Raw genomic sequence first — 19,750 nt, 5'->3', positions numbered from 1 at the left:
AGTATCTGTACCCTTAAGTAAGTTACTGGATTTCCTACACCGTTTCGTGTCTAATTAAATGCGATGTTTAATAATCACGTCTCTCCATGATTCTAAATTATGTAGTTATGTAAGTTTGCTAATTATCACTAATTACAACCTGCCATATTAGACAATGTGTCAACTAAAATTATGCAACAACAAGTGAATCTTATATTTTAATGCAGAATTGCGGGACTCCATGGCTCTTCGTTGGGTAGGTACGGCTTTCGGTAGATTGGTATTCGTGGAACTATACGGGGGTATGATCTATTTGAGGTTCATTTACTACATGTAAATTCAACAAAACGTCATTTCTGTTTTGATTGTGATGTTCAGGTCTCGGTGATCGTTTTAGATGACCGAGAAAAATCGTCGTTATTTTTTGAAATTAAAAGAAACGTGATGTAACGAAATAACCCAAAAGATCTGTTTTTAAACATAGAATAGTAATGAGTAGGTACTTTAATTGGCAGTAAAACGCAGTTGCCAAAAATCTAAAGTGTAGTTACAGCTGCCATCGTTACTAAATAATTCATTGTAAATACGTAAACGTATAAGGGTTGTAAAAATATAGTATGCATAACCGTATCACACGAGCATTCAAGTGGGATTAAATAACATCAAGCTAGTCAACTTGATAAATGACCTATGGCCAGTGGATTAGTACGAGATATGACAATTTAATAAACTTGAAACGAATTCGAGTGCCTAACCTACCCCTATTTATTATACAAAATTTCACCATATAACCTGCTTTTAATTCAAGTCCGTACACTATTTCCTGTTCATTTCTGGTTTCAGTTCCTGAATTTCGAGATTTTCGTTTCGTAAATGCCAAACTTGACTTGTTAGGTAAAAAAGATGGCTTGTGCCGCACTAAATAGTTTTAAATAACTTGTTAGCCTTTTCTTCTGGACATTCCGGGCGCATGGGGTAGCTGTTGATTCGTAACGTATTTATTGCGCGTTGTGGGAACAATGTAATTATTTACGTCAGTAGATTTCAGTTCGAATTCAAAAATTTTTAACGTCCCGAAGTAAGTAAACCATACGAATGGTACTTGAACAACAATGGGAGTGTAATAGTACAATAGACGAAATCATCCCCTATTTCAATCATATCTTAAATCAGAGAGAATCTCACGGATTCTCTACCGGCATTTATCCGAAAGTAGAACGCATCCCCTATCGGATGTCATGCACGGTTATCTATCATTTTAGCCCCTATATAACACCATTCAGGGATGCAGAAACGTTATGCACCCTGATTTAAGACCTGCACGGGTCGCGTTACATGCACCTGATACAATTTTCAAATGGGGCGAAAGGCAATGCTATATTTTATTAAACGTGAGGTATATTGAGCTAGTATTAACGAAATTCTCGAAAACATTCTTTTTTATAGCCTATTTTTGTTCTGTGTATCAAATGCGCAACAAGTACAAGAATAATATCAACAAGACCTACCATAGGTCCTAATCACCACGGAGTTTTTCAATTTTTAATTTCATTTATTATCGTGTTTCGTACTCTACGGAGAATAACAACGGTTGACAAATACATATGTAAGAGTTTAAAACAAATTAATAAAAATGCATACAGCGGAATCGGTTTCCCAAAAGAGCTAACGGTTTCTTCTCATCTTAAATTCTCAACTCGACTGTAACATAATTATATTAAATGCAACATACTCGCGATTAACACTGCTGTTCATTTTCCTACCCCCAGACCTACCGGTTCTACATTCTTCTCCACGACGTATATTGCACATATTATTTAAACCATAATAATTTGTGGAAAATGACCATAAAATCTAACACCTTAAGTTCGCGTAGTATGAAATACTCGTCAGGAAAAGAGGATTCTATGGTCCTTTATGCAAAACTACCACAAAAGTCCTTAGTGCTGAATGTTTCATGGGAGACAGTAGCACCGGGGGATCTAGAGGGTATGGGCTATCTCCCAGTATACGAAGATCTTGTAATAGTTGTAGGGAAGAGAACATTTAATTCGATGCCTACCATGGAAAGACGTTTTATGTTCTTTTCCCTTGAACGTCCACAAGATCTTCGTATAGTGGAAGGTACTCCATACCCCCTAGACAACCCGGTTCTACATGTACAGTGCAAATACCATATAAACCCTAATTTTTGGGAAGGGGCCCGAACACCTTAAGTTCGCGAAGTATGGAATAATCGTCAAGAATAGTATATTAAGATACAAGTGTATAATCAAGTCTTTAAAGCACGCGCAACGAGTTTAAGGGCACGACGCAAAGCGGAGTGCCTTTAACGTTGCAAGTGCTTTAAAGGCCAATTATACACGTGTATCTTATAGTATTTTTTATTATACCTGCAGTATAATTTAAAAATAGGAAATACAATGAAATCATATTGACGTTATTCTCGAATACATAATCTAACTAAGTGGGCTTGGTGTTCGTCATTTCACGATTGCCATGGAAATCTCAATTGACGTTTGCTTATAAAAATTATCGTCTTTGTGAATAAAACGATTTGCGTTGAAAAATATAGTACACCGTCCATTAAATCGCTTGTTGTAAAATCTAAACAAACGTTGGTAGGTGTAAAATCCCAATCCAGTAAAGCCTATTATCAAGCATATGAAAAGTTGTTTCCATGGATGAATAGGAAGTTACCGAATAAAGTCTTAAATGCATCGATAATGCTGGCATATATGAAGGAAATGTCAAAGGTATTTAAATCATCTTTTGGTGCATTCATTCAAAACTTCAAACATTGCTGCGACTAAAAAGTGGAACAGATTTGGAAGCATGCCCTAAATTGAGCGCGTTTGTGGAAGCTTGAACCAAATGATAGGTACAAGCCAAAAGCAATGTTCTGCATTTATAGAAAGCGACCTAAGAGGATTTTTTATTTCAACCCCAGATGACAGTTTCAAAAGTCATACTTGAAGTATCATTACCTAGCAACTTTAAAGCACGTGTGTTTTAAAGGCCTTTTTTCGCACGCATTTGAGTGTTTTAAACGTAGATTGTGATTCAGGTATAATAAAAAAGAAGATTCTATAGTCTCTTATGCAAACCACAACAGTCCTTCGGGCTGAATGTTTCGCGGGAGACCGCAGCAGCGAGGAGTCTGGGGAGTATGGAATACCCCTCAGTATACCAAGATCGTGTATAGTTATAGGGAAGAGAACATTGAATCGATACCCCCCATGCAAGGACGTTTTATATTCTTTTCCCTTAAACTTTCACAAGATCTTCGTATACTGAGGGCCTGTTCTTCCTACATGGGTTTACTATTTATTAATTTATTTTTATTAATTGTCTTAATCGCTCTATTTGTAACCCAACAGCTTCACTCTCGGTAAAGTTGTCCATAAATTTTGGGTTATATCTCCTACACCACCTTTGATTCGAGTATCTGCGAAGTATTTTGAAGTTAATTATTATCAATTCACTCAGATACATTTCGCAGGTTTTGAACGTTCGGGCCAATCTCAAGTAAATGTTTGGACCATCTAATAGATTATAGCTTGCAATAATATTCTTGCTACTAGAAGGGACTAATGATTGTTGGGGAATCGCTGCTTTTTTTATAAATATTTTTATGTCGTTATGCTGGCGGGGTTACTGTTTCTCAGATTTTTCTGCTTTCTAGGTTGATTGAAGGTAGGTGTATACAGTATACTGCGCAGAATCCATTTTGAAATTGGTACGTAAATTCGAATTTTGTTATTTAAAACGTTTTCGAGTATGAGAATTTGATTAGATTAGATAAGCTTTGCGAAGAATCGTATAGGTACGTTTTTGTTTGTTTGCTTTCTTTTGGTACAGTATATTATAAAATGCCGTAGCTATCTATATGAAATAAAATTACGCGTAGGTACTATTTCGCAACAGAGTTTAGTTGGCGTTGAGTCGCCGTGATGATAACTTCATCTAAAAGTTTAGTGTGTAATTTCCAATAAGCAGCCAGCCCTGAAGTCTTTGAAGGTACAGAATCGCTTTAGTTTTAAATGTTTTAAAATGTTTAATACAGGATGCGTATTCCTACATGTTTCGGGATTTGAGATTTTTAAATTGACGGCACAGATGTATTTAATCCGTCTGCATATGACAGCGTTTCCCAACTTTTTTTAATCACGTACCTCAAATAAACACTCATACCCACCTAGCTCAAGGAAATATAAGTTTGAGATCTGTCTCAGTGGTAGTTCGTCCTGGGCATTTGATCTTCGTTCTTCGTTGCACTTACCAATGGTTGAGCACCACTCAATTTCTAACTTTTAACTCTCCTCGTATGAAATAGAGAACATATAACAGTAAAAATCAATTTAGTTACCACTAGAAGTATTGGTTTATTTTTAAAGATCAATATTTGTCTCTCCAATTGGATAGCGCGTAACACACAAAATACTCCAAAATACTTAAAATTATACGTTACGTTACTCACAAATCTTATTAACTTCACTACACAAGTAAAATTACCCAATTTCACAAACCCTCTATCAATCTTTCTTTCCAACATATTCCGGACAAAAATTCGCACGTATAAAGTATAAGTAAAACATATAAGGCAACGCTTACAATAATTTAAGTTGGATGTTGACGCCAAGAATGAGCTCAATTCTCGCATCCAAAACCTGCAAATCATCAAAAGAAAACCTCCCAAGCCGCAGAGCTCCGTATATAATTAATTGACTAGTGCCTGAAGGGCTTCGCTCTACTCGTAAGCTGTTTTTATAATAGGTACGGTAATTAATCGGTCAACCAATTCATAAAGAAGTGGCGGTCTACAATAATATTCGTTGTTCAAACTCGATCATAACTTGGCAAAGATATTATAAAGAGGTACTAATTTTAATAAATTACTTGAATATGCATTTAACCCGGAGGGGCAAAAAGTTATTAACTAATATGCTAAAGAGGAAGTTGTTTTTGTTGTTGAGGATCGATCCTTGATTTCAAATCTCGTTCATGATCTGTTGACCCAATTCACAGCAAATTGCCGCTTGTGATCAGTAGGTGGAAGATATGCCAAGAGCGTCGGCAATCGCAGACAAGTGGTTTCTCAAATTCGTATGTCGAACCAGAAATCGTATGTAACGTAACGTATCCGGAATTTATTAAGACTAAAATTAAAAACCCTAAAAGATATCAAAGGCAACCCCTCTTCGTTGATGTCCTAAAATGTACATACCTCTTAAATAAGAGGGCTAATTGTAGATGCAGCAGTAATTTTATTGTCGGTGGAAAAATTGTAGTACACAAATATCAGCGGGTACACTCCAATTACGGGAAATGCAAATGGCGGTACTACGATAAGAAAGAAAAAACGCAATTCAAATCTTCCTATTGATGAATCTATCGTAATTACTACGGAATCCCAATTTCATGAATGCAATCGCCAGATATTAATAAATATTGATGATGGCAATTAAAATTCCATGCGTTCTAACAAACGCTTGTAGTAAAACAAAATGTAACTGGATATGGTTCGCGACAGAAAGTAAGTGAAAGTGACAATTCATAACCACACGGCGGTAAAATTGCCTGGTTAAAATTCCAACAATAGATTGAAAAGTTACGAGGATCTTTCAACAAGTAAATAATACTTTGAACTACAATAATGCTTTGTAATGGAGAAAATAACTTTACATACAAAGGCAATCTTTATCAAGAAAGTAGTTTTAGAGTTCAAATTCCCTGTGCTTATGTTTACCTAACAGAACTTTACTTATAGAATCATTAACTTTGAAAAAGAAGGGGTCGATTGCAATTTTTTTGTAGACAAGTGTTTTCTCATTTCAGTCTAATGTCCACAAAGGTTCTTGCATTGCATTAAGCTTAAACTTAAAAATCAGAAGCGATATTCTTTTGTAAAATGGTTTCTATTTTTTTAATAATTTTTCCTTACTGTCCCATGATTTTCTTAGAGTATTCTATTTCCAGAACATTTTCTTAAAATACCACATTTCGTGAACTCGCTCATATTTCCTACAAATTACTCAGCTAAGTTCTTTCCCGCAATTTCCCGATAAGAAAAAAATTTTATTTCCTAATAATTGCAAACACCTTAATTTCCATGTCTGGACCTACCTATGATTTTTTCCAATTTTTACACGACACTGTATTAGGCTTATACATTGCCTTTGGTTCCCATGAAATGTCCTGTGTATTTCCCTAGGATTTTCTCTTACTTCATAAAAATTTCATCGTATTTTTCTGTGCAAGAGACAAGACTTTCCCCTTCGAATCCACCTATACATGCAAAAATTCTTGAAAACTGAGTTGCTGCTCTTGCATTGTAGATTTTTTTTGGTAAAAGGTTGTCTCCAATAGTCACTAATTAAGGGATTGTTTCTAATCTACATCTTAAATAGTATGTTTAATTGCAAATATGGTTATTAAAGTGTAATTATGTACGGTAGGTACGGCAGAGAGCAGATAGTGAACTTAATAAATTAAAATATACGTTAAATGAAAGGTATTAATTTCCCAGGTACTTCCCCTACGATCATAAACGCAATATAAAAAATTCCCTTCGGTCAAGTATAACAAGGAAATAAATAACAATAAGAAAACCTCGGAAGAAGTGGACAGTTAAGTACGTTCAAAATTTAAAGGGTATTACTATTAAGTAAGGTAGGTCAAGTTCGAAGGTGATTTTGTACCTGCGACCAGTGGTCAAACCCTGGGGTGGTCTCGATAACCCTTCCTTCCTTGCACGGTCAACGTAGACACTTTACATGATTTAAAGGTCGCTAAAAAGTGTTACATACGTTTTAAATTACAATTTGAATGGGCCGCCAGCCTGCCTACCGTTAAATTTGTATGTAAGTGAACATTTAATCATTTCGGTAGGGATGACCCTAACCTACGAAATCGTTCCGCCTTTAAAAAAAATGCGAACGTTATAAATTGTAACAGTATTTGTTCACCTCGCGCTAATAAATACCACACGTCATCCCCTCGCCGTAAAAATTCTTAGTTCTTTACATCTGGATTATGGATTTTGTAGTTACACTACATCTTGACCCTTATTAATTATCTTTGTGCAATCTTTTTGCGTGTTATCATCCACGCAAGTCTCTATTATCATTAGCTCGTTTGAGACTATCACATTCATACCCCAAAGGCACAGACTTTCTTAAATATACAATTAAAGTCACTTATTTATTATATAAGGAGATATAATGATATTTTAGCACGATAACCAATGTCATTAGATTCCTTTGCTTTTATTTTGCCCGCGCTTACCGTTAAAGCAGCGGTTTCGAAAGTTAGTAATAATCTCGCCTGTAAATGGAACACACTGTATACGATTATAAGTTCAACATTGAAATAATGGTTAAAATTAAACAATTGGAAACAAATTATAAAATAGTCTCCTATATGGCTCGAATATAACATAAGTCATCGTACGTAGTTCTGAATTCATTGTACCCAACTGTTCCACAATCAGTTTCCTCCTGTCCGTATGTGATCTATGGGAAGCAGACTTTCCGAAAATAAACTGGTTGGATTTTTTGTCTAAAAAAAAGGAGGTCTTGTCAAAAACTTTCCGAATTTTTTGGATATTTTGTCTAAAAAAATTTGGAAGATTCAAATCGTAGCTTCCAAATTGGTTGGATATTTTGTCGCTTTATTTGAATTTGAATAATTTGGCGATAAAAATTGGAAATCTTGACGAAAAAAATCCAAAACATTTATCGCTAAAAGGGTTGGAATTTGGATTTCTTATCGGTCCCGAGAAAATGGTCAAATGTAGTAGTGACGGATATTATGTCCTTTCACCCCATAACAGGAAGTTACGTCACGTCATTGCTGTCGTCAATTTCCAAGTTTGCATGCTATTATTTGTTTATTTTTGGGCGACGTAATTCCATGAGAATAAGGTGTTAATACAATTTGTATTCACTTTTCTATATACCTTCATACTTCAATAATATCTCCTGAGTAACGGTAATTGCTTAAATACCTAGAAAAATAAGATGCTTCCGAAACATCGCAGTTTAGTTGAACTCCTTCATTTTGATTTAACAATTAACGTAAAATTCGAAAGAGTGGTCCTTGTACTTACTAAAAAACTATTAAATTATTGTTTAAACAATGGTTAACTATTATTGTCGATGCATCAGGAATAACGTTATGATCCGTTTTTAGATCGAAAAAATCGGTCGCGCGAGTGAAAAGATCAGGATTTTCGGAAATTGGCCGTCATCTTCAATTCTGAACTTCCTGTTCAGATTTCGAGTTGCCAACATCGATATTCGTCTTCAGCAGGTACCAATTAGTAAAAAAAACCCTAGTTGGTCAAATGTTGTCTGAAATTCCCATAGGACTCTGAAAAGTGAACCAGTCTAAAACGGTACATTGGATCCTAAAAAAAGATTAAATTCCGATTATCGCTATTATTGGGAAAACAATGGGAAGATACTTCCTGAACCGAAATTGATTTGAAATGTTTTTGGAAATCTTGATAAGTTGGCCAATATATTTCGTGGGTGTGTACTTGCTGTTTCACAAAATTACAATGTAAGTTAAATAGGTCTACGATATTTTAAAATTGCAAAAACTTGCTCAATTTCAAAAAAGTTTACCAACAACTCACGATGGAAGCGACTCAAACCTCCACTCAACTCGCACTTCTAAAACTCTACAAATCGTATGGATCTCATCCTCACTGTACGCACTCAATCCCAATCCTTCCTTATCCGATCCACTTAAACTACCAAATAATTCAATTTATCAGTAAACAATATGCAATTATACATTTTTAAATAAATCGTGCATTATTTGGCATGCGATTTAGTCTAAATTTCCGACAATTCGCACAAAACGGAAATAGTAAAGATCAAACCCTGTACCTTATTGCCTTGGAATGTAGTCCATGCTGATACTAAATGCCTCACTGGGTAGGGTTTCTGTAGAGGACGCCTGCAGTCTGGATTCGATTGCACCGCTTATTTCTTCAAAGGCTCGATTTTCGTATCGATCAATCCAAGGCTTCATTCATACGCAAAACATAAGCAAAGTAAAATAATACGCTGCCTGTTTATACAATACGCTGCAACTTTTTGGTGCTCATTAATGAATGGAAAGTTTCGAAGTTATTGTGAAACTCAGTATTCGTGCATTCAATTTAGCACCTCGTTTAATTTACACGCGATACGCGCTTTGCATTCATTTTTTATGATTTCACATTCATGATTAATGGTGCAGATTAAACTCAAATCCCGCAGATATTATCACTTTATTTTTTGGTTTACCGCCGATTTAGTTTGCACTCTTCAATTTTACATTCGGGCTGGGACAAACTTTGGTAGTTCGCGTGTTAAGGTCTTGAAACGGTATGATTTTCGGTATTAAAATAAAATTTAATTTAACAGAAAAATGATTTATTTTGCTTAAAGTCGAACCAGCTTGTCAAAGCGGTGGCAACCTAGATCTGATGGTCGGCGGAACGGTACGGAAATCTTGAGCGCCATCAGGAGGTTTCGACCCTTGTTCCTAGTCGAGGGCGTCGGTTTCGGAACGGAAATTTGGAACCTACGAAAAACTCTAGAGATCTGGGGGGGAGGGGGGGGCAAATGGCGGTGGTCGCTGGCAAATACCTAAAACAAAATGACGGCACATGGACACGACAGCGACTACTTAGCGGTAACTGAAGCACAAATTAACTAACGGTACTTATTAGATACGGGAAAACTAACCAAGCACAACGAAACCCCTTCATTCTTATCGGAATGAAGATATCAAACGCTTCCCTTGAATTAATTACGCTATGTTCAAATGCAAAATTTACCAAAATTACACGAAGCCAAAACGGAGAAGCCGGTAAGATCTTCTAGCCGGCCGGGGTATTCGGTTGATTGCTGACCTACAAATCGGGGATTCATCTTGAAATTCGTGTTAATTAAGCGCGGTTCTTTTAACACTAGGTACAGACTAATTAAACGAAGTTGGCTGCAACACAATTAATTACTTACGATTAATTTATTATACTCACTTATTTGGCCGGATTAAAATTTCCAAACTCGGCAGTCGAGTAATGTCGATTGTTACATGGAATTTCGGGTGAAGCGATAATGAAATAAACTGGACGCCCTTGTTGATTTATTGAAGTTTTTCGCTTCACATTTGGAAACTAGAATTGATTAATAATGATCCGTAGAAGTATTATGGACATTAAAAATGTTTCCCAATGAGCAATCCAGATTTTTTACAAATCTTTTTTATCAGTATAATCAATGATAAACATTATCCTACTTTTCACAGCAAAAAACGCTAAAATGCATATTTATTATAAATCTCATGGATAATAAACCTTTTTATAACATTGACATTTTAAACTGTTTCTGAGGTTCATTTAATCTTGATACCTCAGCCTTGAGAAACATTTTTTTTCCTGCAGAGATATCAATAAAAGACGATTTCAGATCAAATAAGCTTCAGTGATATAAACATCTTAAGATAACACGGTGTTTTATGGTTGGGCAATTAAAACCTCGCCTCCTTCGGTCGCACGGATTTAGAATTTGCATTGTCCTATAAAACACCTAGTTATCTTAATACCTAGCTATTTACTGTAATATAAAATGTAAAGAATGTTGATTATTCTTGAGTATGCAAATATATTAAGATAATTGTTAAGCAGGTACCTTTCTTAATTTCAAACACACCAATTTATCCTCACAAATCACTCTTGGAACTATGCAGTTTACTATTTTCGACAGAGGATAGCTTTTTTTGGTTTTTTAAGAAATCGTGGCTATTTTTTCCGTTTACTTTCCGTATCGTTATCATACCAGATATTGACGATTTTTTTCTTCATATTGTTCAGTATGCAAAAAATCAAAATGAAACTTAGTGTTATATAATATCTCCTCCTATACTTCCGTCATCTGCTAAAAAAATCCCAACATTGACCTAAATTTCTTAATTTGGGAGACTCGCGAAACATCCGCAAATAGAAACTATCTGGGGCGCACTTTCGAATAAACACACAATTAATTGATTGACAATGACAAACATTTATTCCGAAACGCATGAATCCTCAAAATCCCTAAAAGAAAGAAAAGTTTACTAAGTCCGTTTGGACATATTACCCCGAACTCAGGCGGTCGACAAGAAAAATAATCTTAAATCACTTACCTACAGTTTTTAAAAATTAATAATCCAAATAATCTGCCAGTAAAAGGTTTGCGATGTTAGGCGCACTTATCTCTCACACAAATGCTGACAGCTTCTGTACTTCGCTTTATAACACATAATTAGATGACACACAAAACTGACTTGATGAATAAGATGACAAATTTGATGTTGCTGTGCGGACTGAAACTTTTAATAAGAATTAATAATCTTAAGGAAAGGTCTCGCTATACAACTGATGCTTACTTTTTCAATACGACGGAAATTTTTCCGAAATCGAGCAACACTAACACGTTAATCTTATTGTGTAACTTTGGTTAACTTGGTTCTGCACAAATTTATTATAAAAATCACGAATTGCGTCTTAACCTAAACAAATTGAGCTGACTGCTCGAAAATTTAGCGTAAAAAATTTCCACGCTCTTCTTGATAAATAAGTCTGTATTCAAAATTTTTCATGTCGTTTTCGACTTCTTCAGACAGAAATTAGTGACAAACCACACTGCGACGATAAGTTTGATTCACTCCTATTTTTCAAAAGGAGTTGTAATACACTTACTATACCTTATGCTTATTATTTTTCAAAGAATATTCCAAATCCGAAGCCAAGTCGTGGTGTAAATCCGTAACAAATTTGGTCCATAAAAAAATTAGTGTTAAACGGAGATCATTTTAGCCAATTTGGAAAAAGGTTTCACTCATACACAGCTCAGTTAATTTAATCAAATCGTTACCTTCGGCATCTTCCAAACCTTTGTTTTTGACTATTTTGTCCTGATTTAATGAATATTCTATGCATCCCTTATTTAGATAGATGGTTTACCTTCCAAGTTCTAGAAATCTACCATAAGAAAACTTGCTATTGTGTTCTAGGCATAAACTGTGCTGATCTTCAGCTTTTCAATTTCAGGAGCTTGGTGGCCTTTTGTAAAAAAAAAGTTAAAGAAAAGAAGCTTCACTTCGGGCAAATTCTTAAATTAGTCAGTGATAACTCAGGTATGTAACAGGTGGCCGCTTGCCGTTTCAAAAATTTGTTTTTCAATTTGTATTTTGTTCATTTATTCATTTTCATTTGTAAATAACAATTGGGTACACAATAAATTTACACGTCAACAAACAAACATAGAAATGTATCTACATCTACAATGCTGTTTATGAAGAAGTGGACATAGGGATTTACGTATATTGTACGTTTTTCCCTATGCCTACTTTTAAATGACAAAATCTCATCTGAAGGGCGCCTAATTTTATGCGACTAAAATAACTTCATAAAACAAATAAAGATCTGGCTGTTTGTCGTTTTGGCTTCCGTATTTTTATTCGCGTTCGTGTCAGATGTATTCAACTGAAGAAAACGTTGATATTGTCAATTGGTATAGTGGCGGTATCAGTTTAAGAAGCGTAAAAGATTTATTTTTTGGGAAGCCAAAGCAACAATATTCAAATTAATTAATATGACAGCCAGATTTTTGTTTGTTAAGAAGTAATTTTGGTTGCATATAATTAGGCACCCTTCAGAAGAGATTTTGTCACTTAAGAGTTGACATAGGGAAAAATAATAAATGTAAATCCCCATGTCTACTTGTTAATAAATCGCACTGTATACTTACTTTAAAAACATGTGAGGTATTTCATCTATTTAAATATTCTTTTTCATTATAAAAAAACCCTAATAACAAAAACTCTTTAACTTTTCTTCAACATAGGAAAATTGATACATATACCGCTTCGTAGCGAAGGTGAACAAACGCGTTTCTGTCGATAACAAGAAACGTATTTGAGAAAGCGTTCATTCCATTTGAGCCGAAATCTGCGTTAGTTGTTGGTTGTTAGGGTACGCCAGTTGAGTTTAGAAGAGAAGGCCCGTTTCGGTTTTTCTATCGGGCGAGAGAAGTGGGAGAGCGAGGATTTTTGCTTGATTTCAGGAGACGACGCGTATCATTTGGATACGTTAAAAATTTGATTCTAAGCTGATTGCAAATGAGCTCGTACCAATTTGGGTACGCAAATTATTATTATTATTCGTAGTTTATTTGAAGTACAAAACTGAAGGTTTACATTTAACTTCAAGGGCGGCATGCACAAATACCGGTGTGTGAAAGAATTGATTCAAACAACAAGAACAAAGAAGTTTTTTTCTGATGGGTCGTACTTTAAAGTTAAGTTACGTTATTGGATAACGCATTGAGCGATTAATAAAAAATTTTTATACAACCGCATAGGGCAGGGAATTAATTTTGTTTGAAGTAATTTTAATATTCCTAAAGGAATCGACTCCATACAGTTTTTTCACGACCCTATTTAGGTGTACGCCCTCTTAGGGTAGAGTTTTGGATACATTTCCTCCATCTTTGCTTCTTTTTCTGTGTATAGCGAGGTAATTATTAGAAGCGAGTGTGAATTTATTATCCCGTAACTTTCTTCTGTTTGTTCTTTATGTTGTGCCCTTTCATTGTAATAGGGATGTTTCCTAAAAATAAAATTATAATATAAGGTATAAAATATTGCAATATCCCATTGAATATCGAAGTAACATTTGCACTAAACGAATATAGGCACGTAAAACATTAAAGGGCGCTCAATAACTTCTGATAGTTCGTATATTTTTATGTCAAGAAATGAATGAAGAATGAAAACACTTTGAAAATAATGTGTAAAAACGCACAGAAATTCAAAAGGTATGAATCAGAAGCAGAAGATTAACGTCATACAAAAAACTGGGTATCAAATCGTGGATATGGACTGATAGGTCTCACTAGTTCACTAGATAATTGAAACTAAAATTTGTTTTGCACAAAAATTTCTATGAAGTAGTAGCCACTACATTTTTACACCCTTTATCCTAATACATATAATATTCAAAATTGGCTGAGTAATGTGACACCAGCCCTGCTGCCTACTTGATCGTCCTTTGTTCTCAGGTTCTGGAAATTTCTAAATTTGCTCTCCGACGGGCCTCATAATAAGCTCATGTACCTAAAAATTAAATAATTCGCGTAAACCGAGGATATAAATACCCAACCTGAACGTGGGGAGCAGTGTTGAGTACGTAAATAATGCCGTCAACAACATCATTGACATGTAACGCTGGATTGGTTCTTTTAAAGGCATCAATAATTTCGCCAGCGCCTTCTACACCGAGTAAAGTGGTGTCCAACATCGGAGTGTCAACTATGCCCGGACTGATACTCTACAATAAGTCGTAGGTATGACTTTCGAAAAGTGATATTACCGTAATTTTTATCCCGCTCTTCATCTCAATTAGTTCCTTGCGAAGTGATTCAGTGAGAGATGTAACTGCAAACTTGGAAGCTTCGTAGAAATGCCCTGAGTGTTGATTTAAATGGAAATGTCCAAGAACACTGTTAATGTGTATTATATGCCCGTGTACTCCATTCGCTGTCATGCTTGCAATCGCTTCCTTGGTCACAATCGACAATCCTACAACGTTAGTATCCAAAATAGCTCTCCATTCGTCTGGGGAGCCTTTGGTGAGCAACGCAAACTTGCTAATTCCCGCGCTATTAACAAGCACATGTATTACACCCAAGTTTTTGTTGATATAATCGAATGCTTTTCGAACACTGTCCTCTTTGGTGACGTCGGTGGCAATTGCGTGAATATTTTGGCCTTTATTTCCCAATTGCTCTGCCATTTCAATTACCTTGCCGCTATTTCGCGCGAGACCTGCTACCTAGTGGAATATAAGAATAAAAGCTTGAAACCTACTCTAGTATAACTTACGATCATTCCCTCTTCCGCAAGTCTTTGGGCAATGGCACTGCCGATGCCGGAACTTGCACCGGTGACAACTGCAACTTTTCCTTCAAATTCTTTCATCTCCCACTGGGCAGATGGCGCAAATATGACACCGTATTTCTAAGCAAAGAACAGAGATAATATGTTATTTTTGGTGTAGGTACATGATTCTCAGAGAATAATTAGCCAGGCTTGTGTCTTCTTAATGATGAATAAATCAACACCCATAACACGAAATGAAATTTATTCTATGGTAATTTGATGTAGGTACGAATAATTGCTGACGACGTCCTCGTAGTGTAGGGATTTGATATATTTTATTTTGACATGAAACAATTATTTTTTCGCTACTAGCTTAGATCGACACGATTATTAATTCTTTTTTGACGTGTAAAGTATGCTATCACAGTATTTTTTAAACTAATGTATTGTCAATTTCCGCCTGGGAAAGTAAAGTTAAAAAAACCACATTAAATATTCAGATAATGATGAAATTTTAATTGCTTTGTATAGTTTGGACCGAGGTTTGGACCTTACCATTATATGTCCTCCACGACACTTCATACAGGACTCGATCTTTTTGAGATAATTATCAATAACTTTTTGGAACATTTCGGGCAATAAATCGACCATAACATTTGGAATGTTGGCTTTGTTGATCAAGAGGATTGTTTGCGTAATATGATTTTTCGCATACCTCAAAAAAATCCCTACGCGTGAAATCGTAGAATCTTGGAGGTCCATGTACATCACCCAATCGCGAAATTACTTGTCCTGGAAATTTTTCTTGCAATAGTGGCAGTGTTGTGCGCCCAGTTGCCCCAACCACGTGACTTCCAGGTCATAATCTTCAATTTCTCTCGAAAAATAATCGGCTCACATACGGCCTTAGCGCTCCGAATTAATTGTAAGTGCTCGTCCTTAGTTATTCTCAAAAAATATGGACCAATAACACCGTCAGACCATAATGCACACCGTACAGTCACCGTTTCCGTAATCAAAGGCTTCACTTGTGGATTTTGGGAGTCCTATATACGGCAATTTTGCTTATTTACGTATCTACACTGAAATAGACTTTCCCATTTCAGGGAGTTGAACTTCCGCTTTCGTTCGAAATAAAAATTTTGAATTTCTATGTATGTGAAACCGTAAATTCTTTAGAAGTTTGAAACCCCATTTAGAGTTCACAAGATTGATCCCAATTTAAATAATGAATTATTTGACCATCTCGATAGGAAAATTGCCATGATTTATTGACTTATGGTTTCTCAGGGAAAATGAACCACTTAGTGATGTTCATTGGATTTTTACGGACAAAACGTAATTTCTGTTTAGATTTTTCTTCTGAATATAATCATTTCTAGTATATCTTCGTATTATAAAAATTACGAACAAACCACACTTTAATTAATATAACTCCAAAGTTAGTGAGGTCGGTCAATATTTATAGGCGAAGACTTTAATATCAATACTTCACAATTTGTGCTTTACTGTTTCTTAATGGTTTTTCTTCACTCTGTTAATGGGAACACGAACACGAGAAACGATAGGCAATAGATCTTACGAAAGTATATTTTCGACAATGCTTTTTTGTACTAGCGAAATTTGCGTGATGTGTTTAAAACCGCTAATTTTTTAACTTTCTCGAATAAGGGCCCTTTACGGTACGGAAAAAGCAAAAGTAAAATCCCATTATTTTAGAGATAAATTGCTCCATTTTATATTGTTGGGATTTGATGGTAGTAGATGGTAAATATAAATCAACAATAAGGCCATGCTACAAGTTATATAGTGAATTTTTTAAAATTAATTTTACAGTTAAATTATCGTCATGTGGTTATAAAAATTTTCTTTCATCATTAATTACAAATTTTTATAACCACATGACGGTAATTTAACTGTAAAATTAATTTTAAAAAATTCACTATATAACTTGTAGCATGACAATGATAATCGTCGAAATCGATCGCCAATAGAAAACTTACTCACGACTTATTGTTGTTTTATATCTACCATCTACTACCATTAAGTCCCATTACTCTTTGTTACTTGGCACTATTTATAAAATGGCGAATCGTTAATCCCGACGAACATGTTTAATCGATCATTAATGTCTTTTCTTAGTATCAATTCTAGATTGTTTTTGTTAATCAGCTTCCGCAAAACTGTAGCTTTTGCAGTTCCCAAGCTCGTGGTTTTTATCGCTTACAAAACTCAATTTGCCTCATTAGGAAAGTGAAATCTGAGATAATCATCAAACTCCAAGGCAACAACTGCCTTCCTGAAGCGATAAACGAACAAGGGCTTACGGAAAAGCAAAAAACGTCGAAACAAACGGCTCGGTCGTCGACTTACAATCAACCAATTTGTTTTTTCAAATGTTACCAAAACCAATTTGGACAATCTGGTCAAAAAATAATTTAGAACCCGTTAAATTTCTATTTTGATTTTTTTGCGAAAAAATCCAAAAGCTTAAATCCAAATTAAAGAACTTTCGTTGAAACAGAACGAAAAATGAGCCTCATCGCCGAAGATAATGTTGTTCCAAAAATCATCATCCCCCAATTTACGAATGTTCTGCGTTGATAAATTTTGGATCTTCTTCTCCATCTTCAGCAAAAGCAGCAATATTTTCAGTGGTGTGTATGTGTGCAATGATGCACAGAACGTCCAATATCAGTAACTGATTCACTGTGTTTTAAATTGTTAGCTGAGAAGGACGATTATGTTGGCCACAATCTGTTCGTAAAACGCGAATTTGGACTAGATCGTTAGTGCCATAATGCCACTTTGTAAATTTTGAACACTATTTAATTTAGAGGTATTCTCTCAAACTGCTCTGAAAATCTTCCGTTCCGTAATGTAACTGGGAGCCGCTTTTACATTAAAAAAATTTGGGTTTGGGAACGTGAACAAAAAATTCAAGTGAAGTTAGTAAATTCCATAGTTTTATTACAAAGAAAGGATGGCCAACATTTTTAATACGTAATAATAATAATAACCCCGTTGCATAATGACGCGCAACCGCGGGGCTTAAAACAAAGGTGGCATTGCAATCAACTCATGGAGTTAAGACACAGTGCTCGTTTGGTATAATACACTTTTTTTCACTTTCGTTATTAGCGACATCAATTAAAATGCAGATTTGAAAAAAAAGTGAGGATCTCAAAGGCCCTTGGAGATTTTTTTTAAATTATTGGGGACTTTTACAGATCCTATACGTTCTTAAAAATCCCTCCTTAGAGCTCAGGTTTTAAAGAATTTCAACACTAAAAGATGAGAAACTTACAGGGTTTCTAAAAGCTTCTAGAAGACTCTTGCATTATCTTTTAGGCTCTTGCAAACCTTTTATTATTTATTAACGTATGTATTCGAAATTTGCACAGTGCGTGCGTAGTGTAAATATTGTTTTTCTTTTGAAGCGTATAAGCGTAAATTTCAGTTTCTTTGTAATGAAAAAGATTTTAAGTTGAAATTTTTTTGCCCCAAACATTGGATTTCTTAGGATGCTTGTGGTAAATATATTAAACAAAAATAAGTCGTATATTTTCTATTGTCATCTTCAGACAATGCTACAAGTTAATTTATTAGCTAATATATAATTATTTATACACGTAAATTACCGTCGTATCAGTGTACGTTGAACAAATCGGTTGAGTCTGTACGCAGCTAGTAAAAGTAATTTTGAAAGTGGCAGATTATCAATAACATCTTGGACGTTAACGAAAAAGATGCTACACTTCATTGCGTGCACGAATTTGAGCAATCTACCGTTATGCTAACAAACCCTCTTAACATAGCAAGCGAATTTAACATGTTCTTTAAAAACGCTGAGGAAAATCTGAGGAACGCTTTGGATGCGGCTGATGATTACGGTTTAAATGAATAGAAAAAACTATTTCCTTGTGATTATAATCAAAAATCATTTTCCCCCTGGATTCGGTGGAAAAAGGTGGTAAAAAGTGTTAATGATTTAATTAGTCCAGTTTTATCAAAAATAGTTAACTTAAGCCTGCAGAGCGGCTGTATGAAGCGGGTATAAAGAGAGTGGCACACAACTCGAATAGAAATCAGTGTGTACGTGTAGATCCAGTTACAAGTTCGTTTCTACCCATTACCTGTGGAGTTCCACAAGGCTCTATTCTTGGGCCGATTTTTTTATTATATATACAGAGTGGCCCAACGAGAAGTATACAAAGGGCTTTTATGGTATTAAATTTAGAAAATTTCGAAAAATCCTCGAACACGTCAATTTTGTATTCGAAGGGGACAACTTTTGGAATACAAATCACGAACCCAACTCTTCACCCCTCTACGTAGGGAGCTTAACCCCTAAAATTTTAAATGGAATCCTATGGCACATTATTTGAAAGCCAATTTAATCGTGATTACTAATCTGCTTTGCTTTTTAAATTCTGTTGATTCGTTTCGGAGATAATTCGCATTTGAAATGGTTTTTTTTCTAAAAAAACCAAAACAAATGCTATCTAAGTCACCTTGTATTAAAATTTTATTTTGACGCTTCAATTTGTTTGTTAAACTTAAGTGAACCTGTCAGTTGTCCGAAACGAATCAATAGAATTTAAAAAGCAAAGCAGGTTAGTAATCACGATTAAATTGGCTGTCAAATAATGTGCCATTTGCCATAGAATTTGAGGGGTTAAGCTCTCTAAGTAGAGGGGCGACGCCTTGGGTTCGTGATTTATATTCCAAAAGTTGTCCCCCTCGAATACAAAATTGACGTGTTTGAGGATTTTTCGAAATTTCTAAATTTAATACCTACCCTAAAAGCCCTCTGTATACCTTCTCGTTGGGCCACTCCGTATAAATA

The 19,750-nt window shown here is 35.1% G+C and overlaps 2 protein-coding genes and 1 long non-coding RNA gene across 4 annotated transcripts in view; 1 reads left to right on the top strand and 2 right to left on the bottom strand.

Moving 5' to 3' along the window:
- Positions 1-3,891: 3,891 nt before the first annotated feature.
- The window catches only part of LOC116171173 (farnesol dehydrogenase-like), a 37,834-nt gene continuing 21,975 nt past the window's right edge, over positions 3,892-19,750 (top strand). The window contains exon 1 of one of the 2 annotated variants that reach the window (XM_031487864.1): positions 3,892-3,999. The gene's annotated coding sequence lies outside the window, so the exon portion shown is untranslated. The remainder of the gene's footprint in view (positions 4,000-19,750) is intronic. The other variant, XM_031487866.1, reaches the window with a different exon arrangement.
- Positions 9,450-11,234, bottom strand: LOC116171176. Its single transcript, XR_004145392.1, has 3 exons — positions 11,164-11,234; positions 10,671-11,074; positions 9,450-10,156 (listed from the first exon to the last, which is right to left on the bottom strand). It is a non-coding gene; the product is annotated as an uncharacterized LOC116171176 (long non-coding RNA).
- Positions 13,950-15,110, bottom strand: LOC116171175 (farnesol dehydrogenase-like). The gene is made up of 4 exons (XM_031487868.1): positions 14,905-15,110; positions 14,393-14,854; positions 14,183-14,350; positions 13,950-14,136 (listed from the first exon to the last, which is right to left on the bottom strand). The coding sequence occupies exons 1-4, from the start codon at positions 14,998-15,000 to the stop codon at positions 14,095-14,097; spliced, it is 768 nt and encodes a 255-aa protein (XP_031343728.1). The 5' UTR covers positions 15,001-15,110; the 3' UTR covers positions 13,950-14,094.

This window comes from Photinus pyralis, unplaced genomic scaffold, assembly GCF_008802855.1.
Source record: "Photinus pyralis isolate 1611_PpyrPB1 unplaced genomic scaffold, Ppyr1.3 Ppyr1.4_LG5, whole genome shotgun sequence".
Classification (NCBI taxonomy): Eukaryota; Metazoa; Arthropoda; class Insecta; order Coleoptera; family Lampyridae; genus Photinus; species Photinus pyralis.
The sequence above is the reverse complement of the archived record's forward strand: the minus strand, read 5'-3'. Positions and strand labels throughout refer to the sequence as shown.